This window comes from Mandrillus leucophaeus, unplaced genomic scaffold (assembly GCF_000951045.1).
Source record: "Mandrillus leucophaeus isolate KB7577 unplaced genomic scaffold, Mleu.le_1.0 Scaffold151, whole genome shotgun sequence".
NCBI classification, from domain to species: domain Eukaryota; kingdom Metazoa; phylum Chordata; class Mammalia; order Primates; family Cercopithecidae; genus Mandrillus; species Mandrillus leucophaeus.
Window position 1 is genome coordinate 983,150 of NW_012101488.1, and position 10,201 is coordinate 993,350.

The 10,201-nt window shown below is 52.7% G+C and overlaps 1 protein-coding gene across 1 annotated transcript in view; it reads left to right on the top strand.

The window, feature by feature from the left end:
• The window catches only part of MARK4 (MAP/microtubule affinity-regulating kinase 4), a 62,467-nt gene that overhangs the window by 6,495 nt on the left and 45,771 nt on the right, over positions 1-10,201 (top strand). Inside the window, exons 2-7 of the mRNA XM_011975142.1 lie at positions 1,247-1,447; positions 5,203-5,256; positions 5,409-5,457; positions 6,743-6,808; positions 6,899-6,969; positions 8,379-8,435. Of these exons, the coding sequence (XP_011830532.1) occupies positions 5,430-5,457; positions 6,743-6,808; positions 6,899-6,969; positions 8,379-8,435 (222 nt within the window). The 5' untranslated portion in view covers positions 1,247-1,447; positions 5,203-5,256; positions 5,409-5,429. The remainder of the gene's footprint in view (positions 1-1,246; positions 1,448-5,202; positions 5,257-5,408; positions 5,458-6,742; positions 6,809-6,898; positions 6,970-8,378; positions 8,436-10,201) is intronic.

Below are 10,201 nucleotides of genomic sequence, written 5' to 3' on the forward strand. Positions count from 1 at the left end.
GAGTGCAGTGGTGCCATTTCGGCTCACTGCAAGCTCCGCCTCCCGGGTTCACGCCATTCTCCTGCCTCAGCCTCCTGAGTAGCTGGGACTACAGGTGCAAGCTGCCACGCCTGGCTAGTTTTTTGTATTTTCAGTAGAGACGGGGTTTCACCGTCTTAGCCAGGATGGTCTCAATCTCCTGACCTCATGATCTGTCTGCCTCGGCCTCTCAAACTGCTAGGGTTACAGGCATGAGCCACCGTGCCTGGACTTTTTTTTTTTTTTTTTAGACCAAGTCTCAGTCTGTCACCCAGACTGGAGCGCAGTAGAGAGATCTTGGCTCACTACAACCTCCACCTCCTAGGTTCAAGCAATTCTCCTGCCTCAGCCTCCTGAGTAGCTGGGATTACAGGTGTCTGCCACCATGCCTGGCTAATTTTTGTATTTTTTTTAGTAGAGATGGGGTTTCACCATATTGGTCAAGTTGGTCTCGAACTCCTGACCTCGTGATCCACCCACCTCGGCCTCCCAAAGTGCTGGGATTACAGACATGAGCCACTGCTCCAGGCTGTCTGGCCCATAATTTTTATATGCACTGGGGATCCAAAAGATTTATGTGCATTGCTTTTTTGCAATATATGCTTTATTATGGTGGTCTGGAACCAAACTTGCAATATCTGTGAGGTATGTGTGTAATTAGAAAAGGAGGTTGGGGCTGGATGCGGTGGCTCACATCTGTAATCCGTACGGCTGAGGCAGGTGGATCACCTGAGTCAGGAGTTTGAGACCAGCCTAGTCAACATGGTGAAACCTCGTCTCTACTAAAAATACAGAAATTAGCCAGGCATGATAGTGCACGCCTGTAATCCCAGCTACTCGGGAGGCTGAGGCAGGAGAATGGCTTGAACCCGGAGGCGGAGGTTGCAGTGAGCTGAGATTGTGCCACTGCACTCCAGCCTGGGTGACAGAGCAAGACTCCATCCCAAGAAAAAAAAAAAAGATGAAGTTGGTAGTAGTCAGACTGCAGTGAGGGTTGAAGGGGTCTGATGCCTGGGGTCCTGGATGTTGCAGATTTGGGGGACACGGGAGCTTTTGTTCCTGGAGGCATCTCTTTGTAGAGGAAGATGAAGGATGCTTGGCTCTCTGTGACCTGAGGTTGAAAAGGGCCACAAAGGGGTCGGTAGCCAGACCTCAAGTTAACTGCACCAGCCTACGGGTGCCACGGAAGGTGGGATTGGATAGCTCATGCTGCGTCTCCCCCGCCCAGCATGGCACCTTGGGCAGTGGCCGCTCCTCGGACAAAGGCCCGTCCTGGTCCAGCCGCTCACTGGGTGCCCGTTGCCGGAACTCCATCGCCTCCTGTCCCGAGGAGCAGCCCCACGTGGGCAACTACCGCCTGCTGAGGACCATCGGGAAGGGCAACTTTGCCAAAGTCAAGCTGGCTCGGCACATCCTCACTGGTCGGGAGGTGAGTATGGGCACAGGGTGGGGCTCGGGGCAGTTTCCTGCGGGACCAGGTCTTCGGGGTACGTTGATAGAGGTCGGGATCGGCCCTGGGTTTGCTTTACGGCCTCAGGTAAGTTCCCGACTCTCTATGGGACAGGTCACAATATCCCCGATGTTCCCAGAACCACCCCCGTGGGAAAAGAGAACCCATTGCAGGTATCCCTGAAATTGCCGGGAGATCTCAGATCACAGGCAGTCCAATGTGTGCATTGCTAAGGATGCATGCGGCTTTTGTAGATAAACCTGAGCTATGGCTGGATGCGTTGGCTCACACCTGTAATCCCAGCACTTTGAGAGGCCAAGGTAGGAGGATTGCTTGAGCTCAGGAGTTTGAGACCAGACTGGGCAACATAGCAAGACTTTGTCTCTACTGAAAAATAAATAAAATTTAAAAAAAATTAGCTGGGTGCAGTGATGCGTGCCTGTGGTCCCAGCTACTTGGGAGGCTGAGGCCAGAGGATCACTTGAGCTCAGGAGTTTGAAGCTGCGGTGAGGTGTGACCTTACCACTGCACTCCAGCCTGGGTAACAGAGTGAGACCTTATCTCAAAAAATAAAAATAAAAGAGGGCTGGGCACGGTGGCTCACGCCTGTAATCCCAGTACTTTGGGAAGCTGAGGCAGGTGGATTGCTTGAGGTCAGGAGTTTAAGACCAGCCTGACCAACATGGTGAAACCCTGTCTCTACTAAAAATACAAAAATTAGCTGGGCGTGGTGGCGCATGCCTGTAATCCCAGCACTTTGGGAGACCGAGACAGGTGGATCACCTGAGATCAGGAGTTCAAGACCAGCCTGGCTAACATGGTAAAACCCTGTCTCTACTAAAAATATAAAGATTAGCTGGGCGTGATGGCAGGCCCCTCTAATCTCAGCTACTTGGGAGACTGAGGCAGGAGAATTGCTTGAGCCCAGGAGGCAGAGGCAGAAGTTTCAATGAGCCAAGATCGCGCCACTGTATTCCAGCCTGGGCAACAAGAGTGAGACTCTGTCTCAAAAAAAAAAAAAAAAAAAAAAAAATTGGCCAGGTGCAGTGGCTCATGCCTATAAACCCAGCACTTTGGGAGGCTGAGGCAGGTGGATCACCTGAGGTCAGGAGTTCAAGACCAGCCTGGCCAACATGGCAAAACCCCATCTTTACTAAAAAAAAAAAAAAAAAAAATACAAAAATTAGCCAGGCGCGGTGGTGCGTGCCTGTAATCCCAACTACCTGGGAGGCTGAGGCAGGAGAATCACTGGAACCCAGGAGGCGGAGGCCGCAGTGAGCTGAGATTGTGCCTCTGCACTCCAGCCTGAGTGACAGAGCAAGATTCCATCTCAAAAATAAATAGTAAATAAATTAAAAATGAAAAGTAAAGTTAAATAATCCTGAGCTGCCTGTCTGTTTTAAGGGTAAACTTTGGTTCCTTGAAATCTTCCTGTGATCTGGAGAACACAGCAGGTTTATTTATGTTGTATTCTCAGTTACACACAGCCTCACTCTCCCCACCTCCTCTTTCAGAGCAGGCATCTGTGCTGAGTATGGCGACATTATTGTGAAAAGGGCCCACACAGGCTTTGCAGCCTAGATACGAGGTCTCTAACTCACTTAGAGGAAAAAGAATGGTGGATGATTTCATTATTTCCCCACCCCTCCTTCAGTCTTAGAGAAATGATTGGAATGAATTATCCTGCCTTGGATGGACTCTCTCCTTCCCTCACACTGTCTACACCATACACGCAAAAGACACCAAGCCCCGATGGTCTTACGGGCAAATTCTACCGGATGTTCACATTTTATGCCAGTTCTTCCAGAGACTAAAGAAAGAACTTCACTGCCCGATAGGTTTTTAGGTGCCAGTTTGTCCTTAAGAGCAAAACCAGACAAGAAACAAAATTACTGGCCAGTCTGGTGAACATAGGTACAAAAATCTTATACAAAATATTAACAAACAGAACCTGGCAAATCAATTAAAGAAAACTGTGTGATGATGAAGCTGGCTTTATCTTAGGAATGCAAAGTTCTTTTCCCTTTGACAATTTATTCATGTACTTCACCACATTCTCAGATTAAAGGAGAGAAACCATATGATCGTCTCAATACTGGCATAAGAAGTGTTTGATAAAATTTTTAAAAACCCATTCGTGAGAATATGAGGAAAGCTAAGGGGCCCCCTCTTCCATGAAGAACACATGGTTCCCTGTATGTGGATCTGGTTCCAGGGGTTTCTGAGAGGGACCTGGCCCCATCTCTGTTTTAAAAATAAAATGAAAGTTTCACTGCAGACCGGGTGCGGTGGTTCACGCCTGTATTCCCAGCACTTTCGGAGGCTGAGGTGGGCGGATCACCTGAGGTCGGGAGTTCAAGACCAGCTTGGCCAACATGGAGAAACCCTGTTTCTACTAAAAATACAAAATTAGCTGTGTGTGGTGACGCATGCCTGGAATCCCAGCTACTCGGGAGGCTGAGGCAGGAAAATCCCTTGAGCCCGGGAGGTGGAGGTTGCTGTGAGCCAAGATGGCACCATTGTGCTCCAGCCTGAGCAACAAGAGGGAAACTCTATCTCAAAAAAAAAAAAAGTTTCACTGCAAAAGAAGTATAAGGAGAGTTCAGTGACATTCTGATTTCCTTCCCATGATGTATCTCAAAGCTGTTTTAAAAGTTGTGTTTAAAAGGTAGATTCCATCGTGCTGCGTAAATTCAAATCTGGCCCACAACTTACTACAGTTTACTAGCCATGTAACTTTGGCCAAGTGACTCAACAGCTCTGTGCCTCAGTTTCTCTGTTGGTAAAATGAGGATAATCCTGTTAGCCAAGTGTTGGTGGCATGTGCCTGTGGTCCCAGCTACTTGGGAGGCTGAGGTGGGAGGATCGCTTGAGCCCAGGAGATCAAGGTTGCAGTGAGCTGTGATGACACCACTGTAACACCACTGTACTCTAGCCTGGGCAACAGAGCGAGACTCTGCCTCCGAAAAAACAAAAGAGGGGGTGGGTGTGGAGAATGGGAGGGATAATCCTAGCACTTCCCTCACAGGTTGTTGTGAGGATTAAGAGTTCTCATTAGTAAAGCACATAGGCCTGGTAGAGTGAGGACTTAGTACATGTTAGCCAGTTGTTATTTATTCCACTGTCCTTTTGTTCAAAACAAAGATGTGATGGGCGAGTGATCTGCGGTGCCCTTACAGAGGGATCCCCTCAAGGTCTTGGCCATGCCCACATCCCCTCAGGCAGCTCTGGAGCAGCGTCAGCCAGGCCCTGCTGTGGAATAAGGCTATTTCTCTGCAGAAGTGAGGGTGGCAGTGGAGACAGTGAGGACAGCTTGTGCAAAGGCCCTGAGTCCCCAAGTTCCCCATCCACTGGGTATGGCCCAGAGTGAGGGCTCTTCCGGGAGAGGGGGCAAGGAAAGGATATCCTAGGGTGGTCTGAGCTGGGCCAGGCTGGAGTGCAGTGGCGCCATCTTGGCTCACTGCAACCTCCACCTCCCAGGCTCAAGCGATTCTCCCACCACAGCCTCCCGAGTAGCTGGGATTACAGGCGTCCGCTACCACAGCCGACTAATTTTTGTATTTTTAGGAGAGACAGGGTTTCATCACGTTGACCAGACTGGTCTCAAACTCCTGGCCTCAAGTGATACTCCCACCTTGGTCCTCCCAAAAATGCTGGGATTACAGGCCTGAGCCACCACGCCCAGTGGGGCCTGTGGTACCTTGACCTTCCCTCCTCCTTTCCTCCCTCTCTAGGTTGCCATCAAGATCATCGACAAAACCCAGCTGAATCCCAGCAGCCTGCAGAAGGTGAGGCTGGGAAGATGGGGGAGAGCAGGAGCCAGGCTTCCGGGACAGCCGGGTGACCCACCTGACCCCTCCTGCGGGGGCCCGGCTGGGGAAAGGATCCCCCAAGCCACCCACCCTCACTCTCCTCTGTCTTCCTTTCTGGCCACACCCAGCTGTTCCGAGAAGTCCGCATCATGAAGGGCCTAAACCACCCCAACATCGGTGAGGAGGGAACGGGCGCAGGGGCAGGCCACCAGCTGGACACTTGCAAAGGAGCTGGGGGTGGTGGCAGTGGTTAGAATAGTTGGAGACCCGCCAGGCGCAGTGGCTCGCTCCTGGAATCCCAGCACTTTGGGAGGCCAAGGCTGGTGGATCACTTGAGGTCAGGAGTTCGACACCAGTCTGACCAACATGGTGAAACCCTCTCTCTACTAAAAATACAAAAATGAGCAGGGTGTGGTGGTGGGTGCCTGTAATCCCAGCTACTTGGGAGACCGAGGCAGAATTGCTTGAGCCCAGGAGGCAGAGGTTGCAGTGAGCCGAGATCACACCACTGCACCCCGGCCTGGGCAATAAAGCGAGACTTTGTCTCAAAAAAAAAAAAAAAAAAGAGTTAGAGACCTGGTTTCTCATAGTTGCATCACTGCTGTGTGACCTTGGGCAAGTCACTTAACCTCCTTGAGCTATTTTCTTTTCTGGAGTAGGGATGATAAGAGGGCCTATTACCAGGTCATTGTGAGGATTGACAAAGATCATGCGTCCAAAATGCTTAGTTTGGGCTGAGCTATGGGACTTGGTCCGATTATTTCCACCAGCATCAGCATCCTCACTGTCATTATCACTGGGCAGGGCGGGGAGAGAGGAGCCTTGAGTGAGAGAAGCGGAGTTGAGCTCCGCGTGGATGTGGCTGCAGCATTCATTCATTTACTCAGTAACTGTTGATTGAGTGGCTGCTATGTGCCGGACCCTGGGGACACAGCAGGGAAGAAAACAAGACAAATCTCTGGCCTCATGGAGCCGACATTCTTGTGAGAGAGAAAGTGGAAAGGGTGGCCGGGCGCGGTGGCGTACGTCTGTAATCCCAGCACTTTGGGAAGCCGAGGCAGGCAGATCATTTGAGGTCGGGAGTTTGAGACCCGCCTGACCAACATGGAGAAACCCCGTCTCTACTAAAAATACAAAATTAGCCGGGCATGGTGGTGCACGCCTGTAATCCCAGCTACTCAGGAGGCAGAGGTTGTAGTGAGCAGAGATGCGCCATTGCACTCCAGCCTGGGCAACAAGAGCAAAACTCCGTCTACAAAAAACAAAACAAAACAAAACAAAACAAAAAGGGTGGTAGAGGTGGGTGAGGAGTTTAGAAGATCTTGCTGTCAGTAGGGAGCCATTGAGTGTTGTTGAGTTGGGGGTGGGTGGGTATTATGGTTGGCCTTTTGCATAGTTACCAAGTACGGGTTAGGAGAGGCTCGTTCTCCCTAACCCCCTACACTGTTCCCAACCATTGTAGTGAAGCTCTTCGAGGTGATTGAGACTGAGAAGACGCTGTACCTGGTGATGGAGTATGCAAGTGCCGGTGAGCTGCCCACCCTCTCCACCCTGCCCCTGTGCTGCCTCCCCCTGCCCCTGCACCTGATCCTGACCCCGCTCGGCCTCTGCCCTGCAGGAGAAGTGTTTGACTACCTCGTGTCGCATGGCCGCATGAAGGAGAAGGAAGCTCGAGCCAAGTTCCGACAGGTTGGGGCAGGGCTGAGGGTGGGGCTGACGGGGTGCCTGGGTCCCTGGGAAGGGTGTCCGAGAGCTGGGCATGGTCTAGGCTGTCCAGCGGCCTGGGGGTGGGGCTTAAGTCTGGGCAGGGGTGAAGGTGCAGAGCTGGGTGTGCTGGGCATGCAGTCGTCCAGATGTGAGGGCATCCGGATGTAGGTTTGCAGGTGCCCCTTTGGGTGGGTGAGAGGATGTTTGGGCATGAAGGCGCCCTGGTGGGCAGGTGTTTCTTGTGTGGGGCATGTGGGTGTGCCCAGTGCGTAGGTGTGTGGGTGAGGGGGCACAAAGGTGCCAGGGTGCCAGGTGTGAGTGTGCCAGAGTGTGATTCAGAAGATGTGTGGGCAGTAGGTATGTGGGTGTCCAGGTATGTAGGTGTGTGGGGAAGAGGGTGTAGGGCACCCCAGGTAGATGGGCAAGAAAGGGCCGAGGGGTGGTTGTGTAAGTTTGTAGGTACTAGGGCATGCCGGTATGTGGGTGCCCGGGTGTGTGAGTGCCCAGATGTATGGGTTTCCAGGTGTGTGGTAGTGAAGACACCCAGGTGTATAAGAGTGTGGGAGGGGGCCAGGTGTGGGGGTAAGAGGACATGCAGGTGTGAGGGTGCCCAGGTGTGTGGGGTAAGAGGAGATGTGGGTTAGAGGGTGCCCAGGTGTGTGGGGTAAGAGGAGATGCAGGTGTGAGGGTGCCCAGGTGTGTGGGGTAAGAGGAGATGTGGGTTAGAGGGTGCCCAGGTGTGTGGGGTAAGAGGAGATGCGGGTGTGAGGGTGCCCAGGTGTAGGGTAAGAGGATGTGCAGTTGTGAGGGTGCTTAGGTATGTGGGGTAAGAGGACGTGCAGGTATGAAGGCACCCAGGTGTGGGGTAAGAGGAGATGCGCGTGTGAGGGTGTCCAGGCATGAGGGGTAAGCAGATGTGCTGGTGTGAAGGTGCCAGGTGTGTGGGGTAAGAGGAGATGCAGGTGTGAGGGTGCCGGGGCGTGAGGGGTAAGCAGATGTGCCGGTGTGAGGGTGTCTCTTTGGGACTGTCTAGCTGCCTTGACGCAGCTGTCCTGAACTCAAGGGCCGTAAGCCCTGGTGAGTTGGGGTAGCGTGTCTATCTACAGGTACGGGATATCCTCATGGGAACTTCCAGATGTGAAGGTCAAGAGAGGCTGGTCCCCATGCCTTGGTTCTGACATCCCTGGGTATGGGGGTGTCCTGTGGGAGGCATGTGTCTGCCCAGATTCCACGGGCACCTCTTGCTGGGACTGAATCGGGGTGTGAGGCCTCAGGTCTCAGGCTGTGCCTTGGGGAGGCCTGGGGCTCAGTTGTGAGTGGTTTCACAGTCCACTGAGGGAGGCTGAGGGTTTCGGGAGCCACAAATAACCAACCTTCCCCCTCCCTCCCAGATCGTTTCGGCTGTGCACTATTGTCACCAGAAAAACATTGTACACAGGGACCTGAAGGTAAGCCCCCGCCCTGCTGTGACCTCGGGGACCCCAGCTCAGCCCTCAGACTTCTCCCTGCCCCCACCCCTCCATGGCTCCCGTGGTCTCCAGCGAATTCCCCCAGCCCTTTCCTCCTCCTGCTCCTCCCTCCGCACCCAGCGCCCCCTTGACCCTTTCCCAAGCTTTTGTGGCAGAAACAAGGCCAGCAGATGGGGGAGCGGATGGGGAGGAGGGGACAGGAGGAGTGAACAAAGCGGGGAGAAACAAAGTGTCCCAGAACGGCCCTGAATGCTACAGAGCTGTTGGATAAGGACGCTGCGACGTGATAAGGGGTTTGTCGCTCTTAGAGCCTTTGGGACCTTGGCATTCTCCGACCTTAGGACGTTCAGGACTCCTGGAGGATTTAGGTTGCAGAGCCCCAGAGTCACTCTGCCCGCAGGGTGTCTGAGAACTTGAGAAGGGGCTTTGTTTTTAGTTTTGACACAGAGTCTCACACTGTTGCCTAGGTTGGAGTGCAGTGGCCCCATCTCAGCTGGCTGCAACCTCTGCCTCCCGGGTTCAGGCGATTCTCCTGCCTCAGCCTCCCGAGTAGCTGGGATCACAGGTGCCTGTCACCTCACCCGGCTAATTTTCGTATTTTTAGTAGAGACAGGGTTTCACCTTGTTGGCCAGGCTGGTCTTGAACTCCTGACCTCGTGATCCACCTGCCTCAGCCTCCCAAAGTGCTGGAATTACAGATGTGAGCCACCGCGCCCAGTCCCAGAAGGGACTTTGAGAGAAAAACCACTTTGGCCAGTACCAGGCCAGAAGGGACTCAGCGGGGCTCCAGCCCAGCTGCCTGTAGGAGCTGAGCCGGGCAGCCTCCTTGAGTACCTGTGGCCCCAGGGTCCCCATTCCATACCTTCCACTGCATGTCTCTGGCCTCCCGCTCCAAGACCAGGTGGCTGAACGTTTGGTTGGCTCAAATCCCATTGTCTTGACTGTGGTTTTGTGAGCACCTGTGTGCTAGACGGCATCCTAAGTGCTTTAAGGAAGTGCTTCTGGAACTATCTGTGAGGAAGGACTGGGTTGCTTTTGCTGTTTTGTTATGTTTTTTCTTGCCCATGCTGACGTGTGATAGTTCCATCACAGTTCACTGTAGCCTCGACCTCTTGGGTTCAAGCAGTCCTCCTATCTCAGCCTCCTGAATAGCTGGGACCACAGGTGTGAGCCACCAAGCCTGGCTAATTTTTAATTTTTTTGTAGAGATAGGGGTCTCACTCCATTGCCTAGGCTGGTCTTGAACTCCTGGGCTTAAGTGATCCTCCTGCCTCAGCCTTCTGAGTTACTGGGACTACAGATGGGCACCACCATGCCCAGCTAATTTTTGTATTTTTAGTGGAAACAGGATTTCACCATGTTGGCCAGGCTGGTCTCGAACTGCTGACCTCAGGTGATCCGCCCGCCTTGGCCTCCCAGAGTGCTGGGATTACAGGCGTGAGCCACTGCACCCAGCCACAAACCCCATTTTAAAAGCTATTATCAGATTCTAAAGATGTAAAATTCCACAGTTGAATTCCTAGGCAGGACCAGGTGCAGTCTCATACCTGTAATCCCAACACTTTGGGAGGCTGAAGTGGGAGGATTGCTTGAGCCCAGAAGTTCGAGAACAGCCTGGGCAACACAGCAAAACCCCATCTTTACAAAAAATAATTGTAAAAAATTAGCTTGGCTGGGCGCAGTGGCTCACACCTGTCTCAGCACTTTGGGAGGCCTAGGCAGGTAGATCACTTGAGGCCAGGAGT